Source organism: Aotus nancymaae, unplaced genomic scaffold (assembly GCF_030222135.1).
Source record: "Aotus nancymaae isolate 86718 unplaced genomic scaffold, 86718_ANA_hifiasm-v0.15.2.pri h1tg000041l, whole genome shotgun sequence".
Taxonomy (NCBI): Eukaryota; Metazoa; Chordata; class Mammalia; order Primates; family Aotidae; genus Aotus; species Aotus nancymaae.
Window position 1 is genome coordinate 20,627,328 of NW_026988455.1, and position 22,923 is coordinate 20,650,250.

General features: G+C 45.5%; 1 protein-coding gene across 1 annotated transcript in view; it reads right to left on the reverse strand.

The window, feature by feature from the left end:
* The window catches only part of IPPK (inositol-pentakisphosphate 2-kinase), a 58,222-nt gene that overhangs the window by 4,406 nt on the left and 30,893 nt on the right, over nucleotides 1-22,923 (reverse strand). The window contains exons 9-12 of the mRNA XM_012472193.3: nucleotides 21,570-21,849; nucleotides 18,752-18,902; nucleotides 17,976-18,078; nucleotides 600-679 (exon numbers count right to left, since the gene is read on the reverse strand). Coding sequence (XP_012327616.1) covers nucleotides 600-679; nucleotides 17,976-18,078; nucleotides 18,752-18,902; nucleotides 21,570-21,849 — 614 coding nt within the window. The remainder of the gene's footprint in view (nucleotides 1-599; nucleotides 680-17,975; nucleotides 18,079-18,751; nucleotides 18,903-21,569; nucleotides 21,850-22,923) is intronic.

Sequence of the window (22,923 nt, forward strand, 5' to 3'; positions counted from 1 at the left end):
TGCAGGGTTTGGCACCCCTGAAGATCAGTGCTGAAGATGCTGTCTGATTACTATGAGATTATCCGTTTCATCCCGAATTCCCAGAAACAGTGAGAGGGGACTGGACAAAAATAGTGACATTAGAGAGAGGGGCTGCACACAGGCTGGTTATTCAGAGGAGGAAGCAGAAGAATGAATGTGTACCTCACAGGTGTTCAAATGACTGTGGTGGTGAAAAGCAGGCATGCCATGCTGCCCGGCAGGAGACCCAGGAACAAGGCCTGCAGGCACCCACACAGCTCAGGCCTTGACAGCAGTGGCGGGGCTGGCTTTGAGGGAATGGAATGGGCAGCTCACTGTCCATGTTGTTTCTGAGCTCTTGAAGTATTTTCTTAGAAAACAGTAACTTTTAATGTAATAACAATCCTTTTGAGTTATTCTCCATAAATCTGTCTTTTGACTGAATTACAAGCTTCTAGAGGGCAAGAGTTAATAGCCCCATGATGTCATGCAGGCCAAGGAGGTCAAGGTCCCGTCAAGGAGTCTCTAAATATGGGAAAACCAACTGTCCATAAGCCCCCGTTAGACCCAGGCTGCAGGCCGTGCAGTGGGCGCCTCACCTGGCATCCTGCAGACAGGGGGAGAGCGCAATCATGATGGAGCAGTCCTTGGCAGTCATGGCGACGCGGTACTGCTGCACCTGCAGGGGAGGGGGAGATCAGTTCCAGGTCTCACAGGAAGCCTCTGCTGCCTCAGGCAACCTTCCTTCCTAGCCACGTGCAGAAACCGCTTCCTGCCTCAGAACCCAAGGGTGGGATTAGGAGCATAGGCCACAGTGAGCAGGGATGTCAAGAGGTCTCCCTGTGAGAGCACCTGGGCCAGCTCTCAGCCCCACAGGGCTGCTCAGAGGCTGGCATCACCCCCTGACTTCTCAAGGCAAGCAGTGTGGGACCCTGACTCCAAACCCAGAAGCGGATGATCCGTCTTCAGCAAGGTCACCATGGTCAGCCTTTAGAAGGAAAAACAGTAAGCCGCCTGAGGCCCCGGATGTTGGCCACACTCAGAGTATCGAGCGAGCGTCAATCGACACCTCCAAGAAGAGTGTATAGGGTGTTCGGCAAGGTGTCGCTTAGAACGACAATCCCTCCAGAACGTCACACAGCCACCAGAGACAACTGCAGACGGCCACCCTTCTACAGGCTGTGCATGTGTTAACTCGCTCCACCCTCACAGCAGCCCAGCAGGGCAGCACAGCTGGTGTCCCACTTTACAGACAAGCAACAGACCCAGAGATCATTTGTCTGCTGTGCCCTGCTCATCAATGGCAGAGCAGGGACTCAAACCCGGTGTGCTGGCTCTGACATCTGCACTCTTCAACACATGCTCCAAGCAATGTGGTTCTGTCCATACTGACCAGGGACAGCTCAACACACACTAACTGCCATCCATACAGACCAGGGACGGTTCAACACACACCACACTGTCATCCATAGGGGCCAGGGACAGCTCAACACACACCGCACTGTCATCCATACGGGCCAGAGACAGCTCAACACACACCGCACTGTCAGAGTCGACGTATATAAAGCTGTGCACGTGCTCATGTGTGTGACACAGGCAGGGAGGGATGTGAAGGACAGCCACCACAACGCTCACAGCTTTCTCCTCTACAGAGTAGAATGTGAGGTACTCTCTCCCCGTCCTCCTTTGGACTTTCATATATGGTTTGGATTTTTTTTTTTATATATCTCTCACTTTCACAAATATAAACAGTTGTAAAAAAAAAAAAAAGAATTGAGCCTCACACATCACTGGCCTTAATATTTGTACTAATGACAGACCATCTCCTATCCCCCTTTTAACTGCTCCCCTCAACTGCATACGACCGGGAAGATCTGGTCTTAGAAAACAGCCAAGCTGCACCTTCCAAAGGGCAAGACTGGGTGGGAGGGAGTGGGGAGAACCTCAAAGCACAGATTTAGCTCAGGCCCGCAGACTGTTCTTGGGGCATGAGAAAACCTTTCATAGCAGAAGGAAATGAGCAGCTCCTATCCTTACATGCTATTCAGTTAACTAGGAAATCCGCTATGTCCCAGAGTACCAAAAAAATCCCAGTCCAAAAGAATTACTAAATATTGAAAACATAAAAGGCTTTAGCGGGGCCAAGTGTAGTGGCTCACACCTGTAATCCAGCACTTTAGGAGACCGAGGCAGGAGGATCACTGGTACCCAGGAGTTCAAGACCTGCCTGAGCAACACGGCGAGACCCCATCTCAAATAAACAGGACGGAAATGAATGAATGAAAAGTTTTTACATGATACAGTCAAAATTCAAAGGCAAAAGATAAATGAATGACTAGGAGAAAATATTTGCAACATGTAACAGACTATAAATGTCAAGAATATGTAAAGTATTAGAAATCAATATGAAAAAAAGAAAACTATCCCCAAAAGTAGACCACAGAAATTAATATATATATATGAAAAATTCAATCTTACTACAAATCAAGGAAATGCAAATTATAACAATGAAGTATTTTCTAGTCATCAGATGGGCAGAACTACACACACACACACACACACACACACACACACACACACAGACACACACGTCGGCCCTTGATGTCTGCAAATTCCAGATGCAGAATCTACAGATACGGAGGACTTAACTGGGGGACTTGAGCATCCTCAGATTTTGGTATCAGATTTTGGTGTGTGTGTGTCGTAAAATGAAGAGATCAGGCCTCTACTTCACGTAATGCTAGAATAAGTAGTTGAGGCCAACCCAACTGCTGAGGCCAACTAACAAAGCTGGACAAAAACATCTGCTTGAAGGCAGAGCTAACAAGCCAGGGAAGAACTGCCAGAATAGGGAAGGACAAAGGCATCCAGGTCTGCTTTTCCAAGACAGGGTAGTGATAATTCCACAGTCGGCTGAGAGGAACTTTTAACCAACCTTCAGGGCTATGGGAACAGTAACCATCATGACCCCCTTCTTTAGGTTAGTACCCAAAATACTGCCCTTTTTAGAGTAAAAGTGAGGCCAGGTACAGTGGTTCATGCCCAAGGCAGGCAGATGGCTTGAGCTCAGGGGTTTGAGACCAGCCTGGGCAACATAGCAAAACCCTGTTTCTACAAAAAATACAAAAATTAGTCAGGAGGCTGAGGTGGGAGGATCACTTGAGCCCAGGAGGTGAAGACCAGTGAGCCAAGGTCACACCACTGCACTCCAGTCCGGGAGACAGGAGACCCTGTCTCAAACAAACAAAGAGAGTAGAAGGGAGCCAAAGTCGACAGGCCCTACCAGCAACTGCAGTTTCACTTTGAAGAGACCAAACCATCACAACTGGATTAAAATGACTCCAGCTGCTGGTGTTTCCCAGGCCTCTGACAGAAACAAACCTAAAATTCTCTCTGGAAGAAGGTATGATCCTAGGCCTCAAGTGGCTTCTAAAATAATTGTTCAAATACAATTTTGAGCACACAAGCAAAACTATGCAGACACAAGAAGATGATGACGTGAATGAAACCAACAAAAGCAAACAGCGCCACAGCTGGGGAGAAGGTCTATGGGAGCCACACATTCCACTTGATTTTGCTGAGAACCTAAAACTGCTCTAAAAAATAAAGTCTATGAAAAGAAAAAGGTGCCACTGGAAAAAGAAAAACCCACAATAGTAGGAAAAAACCACACCCGTGGATTCCAACTACTGGAGGTGCCAGACACACACGCTGCATCAAAGAATAAAAGACTTAATTCTGCCAAGGCAAGAGATGAATTCTAAAAAAAAAAAAGAAAAAGAAAAAAAATAAAGAATAGACAAAACTGAGAACTTCATGGAGAACTGGAAATGATAAAATGAATCATTTAGAGATTCTATAACTACAAAAATGCAGAAATGGATATGAAGAATTCAACAGAGTAAACACCAGATGAGAAAAAACTGAAGACGTCCAGGTGGATGGGATGATTTCAATAAACCCAACAATGATTGACAGAAGACCAGCTAGCGCTTCTCCTTGTGTGATTCCCTTGTGGTGCTATTGCTAGGATTACAAGGAGGGAACAGTTAGCCTTGCCATAGCTCGCAGTGGGGAACTGGCAAAACCAACCTTTGGCATGAGCTGAGGAGGCAACTGACTACTACTATGGTCTGAAGAGTTTGAAGTGTCTTCCACTGCTTCTTCCAAAGCACCTGCGATTCCCACATTAGTCACTCTTTTTAAAATGCAAATGTTATTTAGGAAGCATCATACTACCACATTAACTAGTTTTCTAAACCGAGTTACCCTGAAGATATGAGTTGGACAAAGAGAGATGATAATTTGGGGTCAAGGAACAGACAGAGGTAAGAAAATGGAAAAGCTAAAAAGAATTCCTAAACTGGAAGACAGACCACAAGTACATATCCAGAGTGAAGCATGAAAAGGATACAATCTAGAAAATATAGAGGAAAAGGTATAAGACATAGAAAATTAAGAGAAAGCGTCCAACATACTTGTAATTGGAATCAAAAAGAAAACAGGAGCCGGCCAGGTGCGGTGGCTCACGCCTGTAATCCCAGCGCTTTGAGAGGCTGAGGTGGGTGGATCACCTGAGGTCGGGAGTTGGAGACCAGCCTGACCAACATGGAGAAACCCTGTCTCTACCAAAAGTACAAAATTAGCCGGGCATCGTGGTGCGTGCCTGTAGTCCCAGCTACTTGGGAGGCTGAGGCAGGAGAATTGCTTGAAGCTAGAAGGTGGAGGTTGTGGTGAGCCAAGATCATGCCATTGCACTCCAGCCTCGGCAACAAGTGAGAAACTCCATCTCAACAACAAAAAATAAAGAAAATTTTAAAAAGGAAAAAGGCCATACACAGTGGCTCACACCTGTCCCAGCACTTTAGAAGGCTAAGGCAGGAGGCCTTGAATTTGAGACCAGCCTGGGCAACATAGCAAGACTTCATCTCTTAAAAAATAAAACAAAATTTTAAAAAGCTGGGCATGTTGGCATGATCCTATAGTCCCAGATTCTCAGTAGACTAAGGCAGGAGGATCTCTTGAGCCCAGGAGTTTGAGGCTAGGATGAGCTATGATCACACCATTGCACTCCAGCCTGGGTGACAGAGTTAGACCCCATCTCTTACAAAAATAAAGATAAATAAATGGGAAATGGGCAAAAACAAAACAAGAAAAAATCAAGGCCAATATTTTCCTAAAATGAAAAAAAGACATCAAGCCACAGATTCTAGAAGGCCTCCAAACATATCATTTATACATATCATGAAACAAAAATTAAGAACTCATCACCAGCAGACCTACCCTAACACTAAAGAATGCTCTTCAGACAAGAACAAAATGATCCCATAGATATACTCAGAGATACAGGGCAGCATGAAGAGCAATACGGGAAATAAATACATGGGTAAATGAACAATGACTGTAATAAAAAAATAAGGTCTCCTTGAGTTTAAAATAGAATACACAACAACAATAACAGCGTAAGTCAGGAGCAGCAGCAAAACGTACTCTAAGAACCTTGCGTTGTGCAAGAAGACAGTAAAAGTACTTAATGATATTAGACTCCAGGAAGTCAACTGCTTGCTAGCAATTACTAAAATAACCACTAGAAAAAAAGTAAAGGGCTCTACAACTTCCAAGCAGAGTGGGGACATGGAATGATAAACAAAAAATAATAAGCCAAAAGATTGTGAGAGAAGAGAAATAGAAACCTAAAATAGGTAAGAAAAATTTTAAAGTTTAAGCCTTAGTGTAAGTCTAATAAAATAACAAAGACAGAGTGTCAGAATGAATAAAAAACCAAACCCAATTATATGGCACATTTTAAATACAAAAACACAGGTTAAAATGAAAGGACAGAAAAAGATACACAGTGCAAACATGAAACAAAAGAACCTAGAGATGTTACAATAATATCAGTCAAAAGAAACAAAGTAAGAAGTATAACCAGAAATAAAGGACACTTGAAAATGGTAGATGACATGGACATATTGTGTGATGGCAAAAAGAAAAAATTTAAAAAATTTTAAGGAAAATGGTAAATGACACTCCAAATTGAAAATTGTAATTCACCAGGAAAATGTAACAGTTCTAACTCTGAGGCACCTAGAGTACAGCCTTAAGATAAGCAGGAATAGGCAAATTCATAATTATTATGGAAAATTTCAAGCCATCCTTCTTACGGAACAAGCAGAGGATAAAATCATTAAGATTGAAGATCTGAACAAAACACTTAATTTAGCCTCATAGGCAGATTAGAATGCCACATCCAACATTTGAGAAGACACTACCTTTTCTTTTTCTTTCTTTCTTTTTTTTTTTTTGAGAAGGAGTTTCACTCTTGTTGCCCAGGCTGGAGTGCAATGGTGCAATCTTGGCTCACTGCAACCTCTACCTCCCAGGTTCAAGCAATTCTCCTGCCTCAGCCTCCTGAATAGCTGGGATTACAGGCACCCGCCACCATGCCTGGCTAATTTTTATATTTTTAGTGGAGATGGAGTTTCACCATGTTGGCCAGGCTGGTCTCGAACTCCTGACCTCAGGTGATCCACCCATCTTGGCCTCCCAAACTTCTGGGATTACAGGCATGAGCCACTACGTCTGGCTGAGAAGACACTACCTTTTCAAGCACACACAGAAGCATTATTTTAAAACATTAAGCCACAAAAAAATTTCAAAGGATCAAATGGCAATCTCAACAAATGCCACATGATCACTTAGACTATACTCTCACCCCAACGCAATTTTGCTAGTAATCAAAACAAAAAAGGTAACAAGAACCCTCAGTGCTTGTTAATTCCCTTCTAAATATTTCCATGGGTCACAGAAGAAATCTTCATAATTATCAGAGTACATTTTAATTGAATGATATTGAGAGTACAGCTTGTGGAATGTGACTAAAGCCATTTTGAGAGGAATATGAAGCTTTAAATACACATTTTAGAAAAAAGAAAGTGCTGAAATTCAGATAAGCATTCCTATCAGGAAGAAGTTACAAAAGGAATAAATTAGCATAATAGAAAAAATGAAATGATCAAGAATTAAACAGAAAAGAATCATACAGTACAAATGGATCAAAAGTTAATTCTTATGAAACTAATCTCTTGGTGGGAATGATTAAGAGCCCCTTCAGGCTGCTATCACAAAATGCCAAAACTGGTAGCTTATAAACAACAGAAACTTAATTCTCACAGTTCTAGAGGTTGGGAAGTCCAAGACCAGGCACCAGCAGATCTGCTATCTGGCAAGAGCCCACTTCCTCATACACAGCCATCTTTTCACTGTAACATCACGTGGTGAAAGGGGCTAGCTTGCTCTCTGGGGTTTCTTGCATAAGGGCATGAATTCAAATCATGAAGGCTCCACCCTCATGACCTCATCACCTCCCGAAGGCCCCACCTCCTAATACCATCACCTTGGGAGTTAGGATTTCAGCATATAAATGTGGGGGGCGAGAAGGCAAAACATTCAGACCATAGCAGAGAGGGAGAGAAATCAAACATCAGACAACTGAAATAAAAATCCTTAGGTCCTATAAAACCTGAAAAGATAATAAAAGAATATTACCCAGCAAATCATATGCCAAAATTTTGAAAGCACAGATAAAACAAAAAAATTTCTAGAAAAATACAATTTACTAAAATTTGATACTTTCTTTCAAAGACAACTATGGGCCCTAGATGGTTTCACCTGTGATTCTACAAGGCATTTAAGTCAGAAATAATACCATTCTTTTTTTTCTTTTTTCTCTTTTTTTTGAGACAGGGTCTTGTTCTGTTACCCAGCCTGGAGCACAGTGGTACCATTACAGCTCGATATAGCCTCGACTCCCAGGGCTCAAGTGATCCTTCCATCTCAGGCTCCCAAGTAGGTGAGACTACAGGCATGCACCCCCACAGTCAGCTGATTTTTTATTATTTTTAGTAGAGACAAGGTCTCGCTATGTTGCCCAGTTGGTCTTGAACTCCTGAGCTCAAGTGATCTTCCCACCTTGGTCTCCCAAAATGTTGGGATTACAGGCGTGAGCCACCCAACCCAGCCATTGTTAACCCACGTCTTCCAGAGAACAGAAAAAGAGTAAACAAACGATCTTGTGTTTTGTGGGCAGGCCTATAAAAAGAGAAAGCATGGTTCTTATCTCTCATAAACACGGGTCAAAATCCCTAAACAAAATATTAGCAAACTCAAAATCATCATATAGAAAAAGAACACATCACAATACATTGTGCAATTAACCACATTAACAGAAAGTATTTTGAACAATCATATGATCATCTCAATAGAAACAGAAAAGGCACTGATAAAATTCAATGTCTGCTCCTGATTTTTAAAAATCGTCTTAATAAATTAGAAATAAAATGGAACTTCTTTAATCTGATGTCAGCCATTCAAGGGGGAAAAAACCCTACACTAAACAATTTATTTGATGGTAAAATGCTTTCTCTTTGAGATTTGGAACAAGACTAAAATTCATACTATCACAAATTATCTATAGAAAGTGAAATAAAACAAAGTGAAAAGTATAAGGACTGGGAACGAAAGGGAAAACATCAAATTCACAGACTACGATTACATATAAAGAAAATCCAAAAGAAACCATCATCATTAGGATTAATAGGTGAGCAAAGTTGATGTTTGCAAGAATACTTTTCTGGCCGGGCCCGGTGGCTCAAGCCTGTAATCCCAGCACTTTGGGAGGCCGAGGCGGGTGGATCACGAGGTCAAGAGATCGAGACCATCCCGGTCAACATGGTGAAACCCCGTCTCTATTAAAAATACAAAAAATTAGCTGGGCATGGTGGCACGTGCCTGTAATCCCAGCTACTCAGGAGGCTGAGGCAGGAGAATTGCCTGAACCCAGGAGGCGGAGGTTGCGGTGAGCTGAGATCGCGCCATTGCACTCCAGTCTGGGTAACAAGAGCGAAACTCCGTCTCAAAAAAAAAAAAAAAGAATACTTTTCTTTTGTTGGTTTGTTTTTTGGTTTTTGGGGGTTTTTTTGAGACAGAGTTTTGCTCTGTTGCCCAGGCTGGAGTGCAGTGGCGCCATCTCAGTTCACTGCAACCTCCACCTCCCGGTTCAAGCAATTCTCCTGCCTCAGCCTCCCGAGTAGCTGGGATTACAGGTACTGGCCACTGCACCCAGCTAATTTTTGTATTTTTAGTAGAGATGTAGTTTCACCATCTTGGCCAGGCTGGTCTCGAACTCCTGACCTCATAATCCACCCGCCTTGGCCTCCCAAAGTACTGGGATTACAGGGGTGAGCCACAGCGCTCAGCCACGAACGCTTTTAAAGTAAGATCTTGGCCGGGCATGGTGGTTCAGGCCTGTAATCCTAGCAGTTTAGGAGGCCAAGGCAGGCGGATCACAAGATGAGGAATTCGAGAACAGCCTGGCCAACGTGGTGAAACCCCATCTCTACTAAAAATATAAAAATTAGCCGGGTGTGGTGGCGCATGCCTGTAATCCCAGCTACTCGGGAAGCTGAGGCAGGAGAATGGCTTGAACCCAGGAGGCGGAGGTTGCAGTGAGCCAAGATTGTGCCACTGCACTCCAGCCTGGGCAACAGAGCAAGACTCAGCCTCAAAAAAAAATTAATCAATTAAAGTAAGATCTTTTTAAAGATGCTATTTACATCTAAAACCATCAAATATCTTGAAATAAATCTAATATGAGACCTCTCTGAAGAGAATCATAAAACATTTTTATCAGAATATGTCCATGTTGGAAGACTCAGTACTGTACAGATTTCAACACCTGTCATTTGAATGCTACACCATGAAAATCCCAGGAGCTTTTTGTTTTTAATTTTTGTGGGACAGCACTTTTGTTTGTGCTTTTCCTGCAGAACTGAGCGAGGTGATTCTCAAGTTCATGTAGATATCCAAAAGGCCAAGAACAGCCAAGACATGCTTGAAGAAGACAGAAGGATCCGCTCTGCCAGATATCAAGGATTGTTATGACTCTACAGTGTTCACAACCATTTCTATGATGCCAGGACAACTCCATTTGAAAAGAAAATAAAACCCTCCCTCTTGCCATTTCAAAAATCAGTTTCAGGCCGGGCGCGGTGGCTCAAGCCTGTAATCCCAGCACTTTGGGAGGCCGAGGCGGGTGGATCACGAGGTCAAGAGATCAAGACCATCCTGGTCAACACGGTGAAACCCCGTCTCTACTAAAAATACAAAAAAAATTAGCTGGGCATGGTGGCGCGTGCCTGTAATCCCAGCTACTCAGGAGGCTGAGGCAGGAGAATTGCCTGAACCCAGGAGGCGGAGGTTGCGGTGAGCCGAGATCGCGCCATTGCACTCCAGCCTGGGTAACAAGAGCGAAACTCCGTCTCAAAAAAAAAAAATCAGTTTCAGTCACCCAAAAGAATGTGAAAGACAAAACAATAAAGTTTCTAAAGATACAGTAGGAAAATATCTTTAAGGCAGAGAAAGACTTCTTAAATGGGAAAAAGACTGGTAAATTAGGCTACCTTAACATACGAACTATTCTTATAAGGACTCCATTAAGAGTGAAAAGACAGGCCGGGCGCGGTGGCTCAAGCCTGTAATCCAAGCTACTCAGGAGGCTGGGGCAGGAGAATTGCCTGAACCAAGGAGGCGGAGGTCGCAGTGAGCCGAGATCATGCCATTGCACTCCAGCCTGGGTAACAAGAGCGAAACTCTGTCTCAAAAAAAAAAAAAAAAAGAGTGAAAAGACAAGCTACAGAGTGGGATAAGATACCTGCTGGACACAGAACTGAAAAAGGGCTTCTCTCCAGAATATATAAAGAATGCCTTCAAATCAGTAAGAAAAAGACAACTCTACCAAAAAATGAGCAAGAGACATAAATTGTGACTTAAATAGATCACAAAAGGAAAAATCCAATAAACATATAAGAAGGTGCTTAATCTCATCACAAGATACCACTACACACACATCAGAATGGCTGAAATTCAGAAGACCCAGAACCCAGTGTTAGAGATGGTGTGGAGCACAAGTGACTCTTAACCTGTTGCAGGGAACATAATCAGGTAAAACTGTTTTGCAGTATCTACTAAAACTAAGTATACTCATCCCTGTGGCCCAGAAATCCCATCCAAGAGAAATGTGTGTACAGTACACAAGATCTGTACAAGAATATTTATGGCAGCTTAATTCATAATAGCCCAAAACTGGGAACAACCCAAACGTCCATAAAATAGCAGAACATATAAATTATAGTACACTAAGTCCTCACTTAATGTTATCACTAGGTTCTTGGGAAACTGACTTTATGCCAAACAATGTATAACAAAACTAGACCAGGCTCATGCCTGTAATCCCAACACTTTGGGACACCAAGGTAGGAGGACTGCTTGAGCCCAGTAGATCAAGACTAGCCTAAGCAACATAGTAAAACTGCATCTCTACAAAACAAGAAATTAGCCAGGTGTGTCGGGTGCAGTGGCTCACACCTGTAATCCCAGCACTTTGGGAGACTGAGGGGGGCGGATCACGGGGTCAGGAGTTTGAGACCAGCCTGGCCAACACGGTGAAACCCCATCTCTACTAAAAATAGAAAAAATTAGCCAGGTATGGTGATGGTGCCTGTAAAATTCCAGCTACTTGGGAGGCTGAGGCAGCAGAATTGCTTGAACCCAGGAGGCAGAGGTTGCAGTGAGCCAAGATCGAGCCACTGAACTCCAGCCTGGGCAACAGAGCATGATTCTGCCTCAAAAAACAAAGAAAAAAAGTGGTGCTGGGACAACTGTATATCTATATGCAGAAGAATGATGTTGGAGCTGGGCTGTTACAGTGCACGCCTATAGTCCCAACTACTGGGGAGGTTGAGGCAAGAGGATTACTTGAGCCCAGGAGTTTGAAGCTGCAGTGGGCTACAATCAAACCACTGCCCTTTAGCCTGTGTGACAGAGTAAGTCCCTGTCTCTGAAAAAAAAGAATGATGTTGGACCTCTACCTGAAATCATATATAAAAATTAACTCAAAATAGATCAAACACCTAACTATAAGAGCTAAAACTATAAAACTCTTTTTTTTTTTTTTTTTGAGATGGAGTTTCGCTCTTGTTACCCAGGCTGGAGTGCAATGGCGCGATCTCGGCTCACCGCAACCTCCGCCTCCTGGGTTCAGGCAATTCTCCTGCCTCAGCCTCCTGAGTAGCTGGGATTACAGGCACGTGCCACCATGCCCAGCTAATTTTTTGTATTTTTAGTAGAGACGGGGTTTCACCATGTTGACCAGGATGGTCTCGATCTCTTGACCTCGTGATCCACCCGCCTCGGCCTCCCAAAGTGCTGGGATTACAGGCTTGAGCCACCGCGCCCGGCCCTATAAAACTCTTAAAAGGGAACACGGGGTATCTTCATGATTTTAGATTTATTTAGCAATGAATTCTTAGATATGACACCAAAAGTATGAACAACCTAAAAAAAACTAAACTGTACTTCATAAAAATGAAAAACGTTTGTGCATCTAAGACATTACCAAAAAAGTAAAAAGACAACTGACAGAATAGAAGAAAATATTTGCCCATCAGGTATTAGATAAGGGTCTAGTAGCCAAAATATGCAAAGAATTCTCAACAAGACAAATATCACTATTAAAAAGTAGGCAAAAGGGGCTGGGCACGGTGGCTCACACCGGTAATCCCAGCATTTTAGGAGGCTGAGGTGGGTAGATCACTTGAGCTCAGGAGTTCGAGACCAACCTGGACAACACGGTGAAATCTGTCTAACAAAATACAAAAAATTAGCCGGGGGTGGTGGTGTGCACTTATAGTCAGTCTCAGCTACTTAGGAGGCCGAGATCGTACCACTGCACTTTATCTTGAGCAACAGAGAAAGAGAGGCCCTCTCTCTCAAAAAAAAAAAAAAAAAGTGGGCCAGGTGCAGTGGTTCACACCTGTAATTCCAGCACTTTGGGAGGCTGAGGTCGGCAGATCACTTGAGGTCAGGAGTTCGAGACCAGCCTGGCCAACATGGAGAAACCCTGTCTCTACTTAAAATACAAAAAAATTAGCCGGGCATTCTGGTAGTTGCCTATAATCCCAGCTACTTAGGAGGCCGAGGCAAGAGAACTGCTTAAGTTTGGGAGTTAGAGGTTGCAGTGAGCCAAGATTGTGCCACTGCACTACAGCCTGGGCAACAGAGCGGGACTCCATCTCAAAAAAAAAAAAAAAAAAAAAAAAAAAAAAAGCTGGGCAAAGGATCTGAATAGATATTTCTCCAAAAAAGATATATAAGTGGGCAAGAAGCACATGAAAAGATGCTCTTATAGTCTTCAGGGAAATGCAAATCAAAACTACAAGATACCACTGCACACGCTCGAGGACAGCTAAAATAAAAAAGGCAGGCAATAACAAGTGTCGCTGAAGATGTGAAAAGAATAGAGACACCTTCAAACACTGCTGGTGGGAAGATTGAACTGTACAGCAATTTTGGAAAGTCTGCCCAGGTCCTCAAAAAGTTAAACATAAAAGTGCCACTGGACCCAGCAATTCCACTCCTAGGCATATTACCCCAGAAAAGTGAAAACATATGTCCATGCAAAAAACCTCTACGCAAGTATTTATAGTACCATTGAGCATAATAGCCAAAAAATGGAAACAACCCACATGTCCATCAAAGGATGAACAGCCATGTAAAGGAATGAAGTACTGATCCATGCTACAACATGGATGAACCTTGAAGACATCAGGCTAAGTGAAAGAAGCCAACCACAAACAACCACGCATTAAATGATTCTGTTTACATGCAACATTTGGAACAGACAAGTCTGCAGAGATAGAAAGTAGATAGGTGGTTGCTTAGGGCTTGGGGTAAGGAGGAGACAATGGGATGACGGCTAAAGGGTACAGGGTTTTTACTGAAGTGATGAAAATCTAAAAGTGACTGTGGCGATGGTTGCACGTATCTTTAAATACAGTAAAAACCATTGCATTGCACACTTTAAGCAGGTAAACTGTATGGTATATAAATTACATCTCAATAGAGCTGTTACAGAAAAATAGGAAAATGGGAAAAGATCTGAGCTACAAGAATGTTAGGCAGTGATAAGGGAAAACATGGATAAATCTAAAACATCTGTGTAAAATAATACTTTGAATTATAACTAAAAAAATACCAAGACAAACAAAATACAAGACAATACTGCACATAAGTTGGGAGAGACAACTGGAACTAAGTGTCCCAAGTCCTTATACTGTATGGGGACTGAGAGTCTGAAATAACTGATGAACTTCAGAATTTAAATATGCAGGATCAAACTGGACGAGACACCACTAAAGGGAGAGAAACAGGAGGAAGTTCCAAACACATAGAGCAAAAAATGAAACAAAGAAATAAGCAAAAGTGCTCAGAGGTCAGAAAACTATGGGCTGGGGACCAAATGTAGCCCACCACCTCCTGTTTTTGTTTTCCTGAACTCAGCCCCCCTTATGATTTCTCCATGGCTCCTTTTGAGCTACAGTGGCAAGGCCGGGTACCTTCAACAAGGACCAGACTTTACAAATGTCTGCTGACCCCTGCTACCTGATACTACACAACAGACAAAAGCAAGAGTTACTGGGGGCTTCAGTTTCCTGAGCATTGAAATGAAGAAAATATTCAGTCTTTTCTTCGGAGGTACAGGGTTCAATTTTTTTTTTTTTTTTTTTTTTTTTTGAGATGGAGTCTCGCTCTGTCACCCAGGCTGGAGTTCAGTGGCACAATCTTGGCTCACTGCAGCCTCTGCCTCCCAGATTCAAGCAATTCTCCTGCCTCAGCCTCCGGAGTAGCTGGAACCACAGGCATGCACCACCACGCCCGGCTAATGTATTTTAGTAGAGACAGAGTTTTGCCATGTTGGCCAGGCTGGTCTCAAGCGATCAACCGGCCTCAGCCTCCCAAAGTGTTGGGATTATAGGCGTGAGCCACCATGCCCAGCCTTCAGGGTTCAATGAGAAACAATATGAGTACAAGAACTTTTGTGTAGAAATGTCCTCAGCCGACTCCCTAGCTTCAGCTTCAAACCACCCTCTTCAGGTTCAACTACCAGAAGCTAATTTCCTACAAGAGAAAAAGAGCAGGCCCATCTACTGCAGCACGGAAAGACCTCAAGCCACATTTCTCTCAACATCTTCCAAAACTACAATATTACAGCAAGGTGAGTGATGCTGATACAATCCACAAGCTTATTCAGATATCTCGGGTTTTACATGTATGCAAGTGTGTGTGTGTGTGTGTGTGTGTGTGTGTGTGTGAGATCCCACGTAGGTTGATGCGTTCACCACCACAGTCAAGATACAGAACAGTTTCATCACCACAGGGATTCCCTGGTTTGACCTTTTATAACCATATCTACCTCCCTTCCTCTTCCTTGCCAACCCCTGGCAAGCACTAATCTTTGTCATTCAAGAATGTTATACACAGAGTCATTCAGTGTGACCTTTGGGAATTGGTTTTTGTCACCAACAAAACCCCTGGAGATCCGCCCAGGCTGCTATTTCTCAAGAGTCCGTTCCTTTTTGGTGCTGAGCAGACTTCTGTGGTATGAATGCACACAGTCTGCGAGACCTGCTGGAGGTCACTGTGGAAAGACATGTAGGTGGTGTCCAGTGTTTAGCTGTTACAAAGAGAGCTGCTGTGAACATTTCTCTACAGGTTTTCGGTAAGTGTTAGTCTTCATTTCTCTGGGATAAATGCCCAGGAGCACGAGTGCAGGGTGGCTGCATGTTTAGTGTGAAGGAACCTTCCAAACTGTTTTCCAGAGTGACTGTGTCATTTTCCATTGCCATGGGCAACAGATGAGGGATCCAGTTTCCCTGCACCTGCAGCTGGCGTTGTTTCAATGTCTTTCTTTTAGCCATCCTGCTAGTTAAGTGATGGCTGCTTTAGCTGCTTACAAGACTACATTTACAGTTGAGGTTAAAAGATTAAAATAAAATTAAAAAGTAATCCATACTTATTTTGTAGAAAACCAAAAAATACAGAAACATATAAAAAGAAATAAAGTCCTATTTCTTCTGTTGGGAAAAAAACCCACCATGCTGCTGTTTATACCTAAATCAATGTATCCAAGTTGCAGACAGCACGAGGCAGGTGCCACTGCTTTATTCTCACCCCAGGGTTCTACTTGGAACCCTCCTCGCCAGGATGACAACTCTACCCTGGGCCTCTGCTAACATCCCTGTGGCCTTCGCGTCAGAGGCTCACCTGAGGCTCAGGCTCTACCAGACAGCCTCAGTCCTCCTCAAAACACTGACAGCTGTGGCCCTAACTAGAGAAAGCAGTGAGGGCTCCTTCCCAAGTACGAGCCACAGACACGTCAATAGGATAGGACAGGCTGGTCCCAGGGCTCCAGGCAGTGAAGCACGCACACATGGAGGGAGTGGCAGCTCACTCCAGAACAGGTTTCCTCACTGCTTGTTGTCCAGTAAAGGTTTTGGCAGCCTAGTAAAGCCTATGAGCCTCTCTCAGAATAACATATTTTATTTTTTTGAGACAGAATCTCACTGTGCCACCCAGTCCAGAGTGCAGTAGCCAATCATAGCTCACTGCAACCTCCACCTCCTGGGTTCAAGCGATTCTCCTCCCTCAGCCTCCCGAGGAGCTGGGACTACAGGCGCATGCCACCACACCTGGCTAATTGTATTTTTAGTAGAGACAGGGTTTCACCATCTTAGCAAGGATGGTCTCGATCTCCTGACCTTGTGATCTGCCCACCTCAGCCTCCCAAAGTTCTGAGATTACAAGTCGGAGCCACCACGCCCAGCTTAGAATAACATTTTTAAATGTGTAATATAAAATACAGACGGCAAAACTGTAAAAAAAAAAATTTTTTTTGAGGCAGGGGCTTGCTGTGTCGCCCAGGCTGGAGCGCAGTGGTGTGATCATAGTTCCCCGCAGCCCTGACTGCATCTCCTACCTCAGCCTCCCAAGAAGCTGGGACTATAGGCACACGCCACCAGGTCCAGCTGATTTTTTCATTTTTCTTTTGTAGAGATGGGCGTCTCACCATGTTGACCAGGCTGGCTTCCAACTTCTGGCTTTAAGCCATTCTCCCACCTCAGCCTCCCAAAGGGCTGAGCCAAAATATTTTTAAAAACAAACATATTCCATAGTAATATGTAACATTTCATGTAGTGATGAATAAAACACATTCAAAGTGTCTGCAGCTACAGTGTGAGACGGAAAGTCTGCTTTTTTTCCTCTTAGTGCCAAAGTCCTGGGTGCCGCTGACCCCACAGGCTCATTGCCACATTTGTAATGGAAAGAAATGCTAAATTCCAGGTAGAGCTTAGTAAAAATAAAGATGTCATTTTTTTCCTATCCAAGCTCATGGAGCCCTGAATTTCACAAACCCAGGAAATACAGGACCAGGCCTCTTCCCTAAGACACTCCTGAAGGCTGTCCGTTGGCCTTGGTTCTAAGGGAAGGAAGCTGCCTGCATATAGCAAGGGGCAGGGCAGAGGCACAGGTGGGGTCCCGGCACCCCAGCGAAGGCCTTGCAGAAAGGGACGGTTGGTAGAGAGCCTGTTCTGGGCTGCTGAGAAGGCATGCAGATGGATTGCAGATCGGCCACCCCGGGCCTTGATCCCACCAGGGACGGGCCAGGGCAGAACTCAACCAAGGGAAATTCCCCTTAAAACCTAAATGTACTATCATCTGTACCAGTTCACCTGGAAGAAACTTCAGCCACTTTTTTTTAGATCCCAAGTTTTCTGTTTCAAACCTCAGGGGTAGGTAATGGAAAAAAAAAAAAAAAAAATTAGTGCTAAGAATCTAAGGATCACAGACATCGCTCAACCCGGTTGTATAGAGGGTAGAGGCCTTCGATGTCCAGCAGGTCCAACATCTGCACCTGGAGGGTTTTGTACAGAAGACAGCCCTTCGGTAACCCCGAGCGCTCTGGGGTGTTTCTTCCTACCGAGAACATCAGGGGAAAACGAGAGCATGTTGATTATCAAAGATTGTGGAGGGAGACACAGGCCGGCACAGACAGCATGTTTTTGGATGGGTCTGCCAACCTTTGTTAACGCGAAGGCCACTGTCCCGTCATCCTCAGTGGAAAGGTCAAGCAGCTTCTGGTAAAATGCTTCATCATAAGGCCCATCTATTTGTAAGGTTTTTCTGAAGAAGAAAGCACAATAAAAACAGGATGACAAAGTCACACAGAGGTTGTTTCTTAAACTGCTAACACAGTCTACAAAACCCAGTACCACTAAACATCACACACTTTATTTTGAAAAACACCTAATAGATCTATCTTCCTCATGTTAAACAAGGTTTTAAACAGAACTTAGCAAGGCCAGAACCAGGGAGCCCTGAAGCTGAGCCAACTCCTGTTCATCACAAGTAGCATCCTGCATCAGAGACGCAAGTAAAGACCAGCAAGGAAGGAAGAGGATCCCTACCCCAACTGGACACAGCACAGGTGTGGAGCCCAGTGACCCGCAGTGAAAGCCCAGGACGGAGGCTTGGCTGACACAGAAGGGCCTGCAGGAGTGCTGCTTGGCTGTGGAGCAACACTGCCCTCTGCAGGCTCAGCCCCAACTCAGGGATTGCAATTACCAGGGTCACAGATGTGCTTTCTTTTCTGGAAACTGGTAAGTAACCCTGTTCCTCCTTCACAAGGCACTAAATTGCAGAGCCGTGCCTTGGTACCTGGGAGCGGAGGACTGGGGCAGGGAGTGGCTGGCCTGCTTCGTCTCCTAGGAACCTGTGCCTGGGAGGCACGTTCTTACCCTGCCCACCCCTATAGTCTCCTCTCAGAGCCACCAAGACGGGGACCGCCTGACCTCACCTCTCCTCGGGAAACTCTTCCAGGTATCGCTCAACCCGGTTGTACAGAGGGTAGAGGCCTTCGATGTCCAGCAGGTCCAACATCTGCACCTGGAGGGTTTTGTACAGAAGACAGCCCTTCGGTAACCCCGAGCGCTCTGGGGTGTTTTTTCCTACCGAGAACATCAGGGGAAAACGAGAGCATGTTGATTATCAAAGATTGTGGAGGGAGACACAGGCCGGCGCAGACCACAGGGCTCACCCTGGGCTCAGCCATACGGGCATCACCGCAGGCGAGGGCTGGACCCTGGACCTGTGCTAAGGACAGAGACGACGCTCCTGCCTCACAGAGCTGCTGGAGCTGGAGTGAGCCCGGACCACACTGGATGCACCAGGCTGAACACAAAGGAGAGAGCAAGAAACTCGCGCGTCTTGCCTCGTGCCTCTCCTTCGCCAACACAACTCTCAGAATGACCTTCAGATTCCATCACAACAGCCCTGGAAGTCACTTTATGATTTAAGTTTAGACACATAATCCTCATTCTAAGGCAGGGGACAAAATTTATTTTCCTTCTTTTTTTTGAGACAGAGTCGCTCTGTGGCCCAGTCTGGAGTGCAGTGGCATGATCTCAGCTCACTGCAACCCCAAGGCAGAGAATTTCTAAGGATTCTGCTGACATGCTAAATCTGCAAGTCCACTAAAGGGAGGACAATCCCAGGACACTGCAGAGTCCAGAGCCATGAGCCCACACTGAGAGGCAGGTAAGGCCTGGGCTGGCCACAGGCATGAGCTCAGAAGCAGCCACACGGAGCCACAGACAAGGGACCTGTTACATCATAGGGATAGAGGCAGAAACAAAACTTCATTTGCCACTCACAGTTGTTTAGCACCTGTGCTGTACAGGGTGCCAGATGAGCTTGGGAGATACCAAGTCCCAGACCATCACCTCCCTTGAAGGGAGCAGCCATCTCCCACAAAGAACCATACTACTGACAAACTCACAGTAAGAAAGGTGTCCATACAAGAAGATAACTGTAGTCACCTGCAGACTTCACTAGGACTTAACACGAAAATGCCAACGGGCAGGAAAACAGGAGTAAAAGCTCACATGCCCAACTGAAGGGGATTTGTTAAAATTACAGCAGATCCATGCGTAGTCAATAAAAGTTCAATAAAATGCATGTCATCGCCGGGCGCTGTGCCTTACGCCTACAATTCTAACACTCTGGGAGGCCAAGGCGGGCAGATTGCTTAAGCCCAGGAGTTCAAGATCAGCTCGGGCAACATGGAGAAACCCCATCTCTACCAAAAAAAAATATATACAAAAATTAGTTGGACGTGGTAGGGATGCCTGTAGTTCTAGCTACTGGAGGCTGAGGCAGGAGGATCGCTTGAGCCCAGGAGGCAGAGGTTGCAGTGAGCCAAGATCACACCATGGCACTCTAGCTTGGGCAACAGAACCAGACCTTGTATTTAAAATAAATAAACAAACATATATATGTGTGATGGTATAGATACAGACTTATGGTAATTAAGTAAAAAAGTCAGGTCACAAAATGACATGTAGAGTATGATCTTATTGTTTTAAACTGCACATCCCAGCAGCCAGGCCCGGCTCCACTCCCTCCTGTCTGTGTCCATGTCCAAGAAGGTCTGCAGGAGCCCCAGGGTCCTGTGGTGCCTCCTCTTAGTGCCCCCAGACTACCTCAGCAACTGGTGCCATCTGTCCCTCCAAACACAGTCTGCTTTCTTAAAAGCAGTTATGTACCAAGATTATGGGCATAATTTTAACAAATTTTTCTGAAATGATCAGGAATCACTTTCATAACAAGAAAAAAAAACCCACAAAATTTATTTGTAATGAGAAAATATGGGGGCCAGACATGGTGGCTCATGCCTGTAATCACAGCACTTTGGGAGTCCGAGGTGGGTGGATTGCTTGAGGTCAGGAGTTCAAGACCAGCCTGGTGAAACTCTGTCTCTACTAAAAATACAAAAATTAGGTGTGACAGCACATGCCTGTACTCGGGAGGCTGAGGCAGGAGTATCGCTTCAACCTAGGAGACAGGTTGCAGTGAGCTGAGATCACATGACTGTACTCCAGCCTGGGTGATAGAGTAAGATCCCATCTTGAAAAAACAAAAGAAAAAGTTGGCACAGGCAGCAGAAAAGAGGGCAGAGCCTAGGGTATGGGCGGGTTTCTGGTTGCACACAAGCAGGACCATTGTCTTCAAACAGTCTCAGGCTCCCAGAGACCATGGGGTTTCTGTGGGCTGCCAAGAGTCATGAGCAGGCTCAGCTCATGAGACGTCAGGATACACAGCAGCGGCCAGGGCCCAGCTCTGCACCCTCCTGTCTGCAAGGAAGGTGTCCCACAGTCCACAGGCCCCACGGGTCTGTCTCTTTCCTCTAGACTTGTGAAGACACCCCACTATGGCAGGACGCAGCCCTGAAGGGTTTCTGTGCCTCAATCCTCCCCGTCTAAGGAACAAGCCAAGGAAAACCTGTCCCCATGGTTGCAATGAGGATCCAACAGGATAACATGGTTGAAAACATTCGACAACCCAGAGAAGACCACAACATATGGATGATATTCTGGGGGGAAATCCTACAGCCCAAATGTGTCCTGCAATTTACAGACGCAGATTAAAAGCAAGAAAGGAAGTCTGCATCTGGGGGTGAGAGGCAGCTAGGCCCTGTGCTGGGAGCCCTGGTGGAACCAGGTGGCATCCCCAGATCCCCCAGGAGGCTTTGCTGACCTCCTGGCCACCCATGGGGACTGCAGAGTCCCAAGGCCCCTGCAGCCCCCACCGCCTACCTGGGGAAGGCTGGGCCCTACCTTGGCAGCGCAGGCTCCTGCTGAAGGGGCTGGCTTCACAGACTCGCGGGCCCTGAGGCCCAAGCCCCAGTCTCAGGGTGCCTGCCCGGCCCTTGTCCGAGCTGCTCAGCAGTACCCGCGTGATCACGTGCACCAGCTCCCTGATCACAGCCCTTGTGCAGTGGGGCCCACTGGCCAGGCCATTGGAAGGGAAGAAGAACGGCTTCAGGTGGTGTGCAAGCTCGCTCCAGTCAGCCACGGGGCTCCGGGCATCTTTGCAGCCATAAATCAGCTCACCATTCTTCAGGCAGGGATAAGAGAGAGGGAAACGTCAAACCACCAAGCTTGTAGGAAAAGACCTCAGTCCCCACCACCAGCAGGCCAGGCAGTGGGTGAGAGCCAAGGGCCCTGATACTGTCGAACCCATCTGTGGCCGCTGCATATTCCAGCTTCTCCAGGGAAACCCACCCTCACGAGCCATGCTATCAACCAAGCAGCAAATCCTGAGACATGAAAAAGAAGAAAAGGTTTCAAAAACTAAAGAGCAGTGCCCTGGCCTGACCAACGCCCCCCAGACAATGATACACAGTACATTTAGAAGCCAAGAGCAAATGCTCACCACAAGTGACAAACTCCCAAAGCCACCAGCCCAGTTACTCAAGAGCTTGAGGGCCTTGGCTTGGCCCTGAGCAGGCAAACACAAGGATGGCAGTCAGCACCAGCACCACAGATGAGCGTGTCCTGGGGTTCAGGCCACGCCCAGGATGACCCCAGTGCTGGATGCTGCAGCTGAGCCAGAAGCAGGGAGAAGCTGCTGGCATCACCAGTATGGAAACGTCCATGCTCAAGACTGTTCTACCTTTTGAAATCAAGCCCAGCAAAGAAATTCCTTACAACATCAACATTCAGATTCATACATACCCAGGGCACAGGCAGGGACATCCACTGCAATGCCCAGCGGGGAGTCGATACCATGACTCATGGGGGTCTGAGTGGTGCCCAGGGGAAAGGCCCCTGATAGCAGCCAACCCCAGGAAAGTAGCAACTCTTTGAATCTTATTTATTTACTTAATTTTTCACGTTTTTGAGACAAGGTCTCATTCTGTTGCCCAGGCTAGAGTGCAATGGAGCAATCAAGACTCACTACAGCCTTCAACTCCCAGGCTCAAGCAATCCTCCCACCTCCGGCTCCCAGGTAGCTGGGAACACAGGTGGACATACCACACCAAGCTAATTTTTTTATTTTTTGTAGAGACAGTTTTGCTATGTTGCCCAGGCTGATCTTGAACTTCTGGCTCAAGCAATCCATCCACCTCAGCCTCCCAAAGTGCTGGACCTGGCCCACACCTGGAACTCCAGAGCTTTCAGTTTTCTG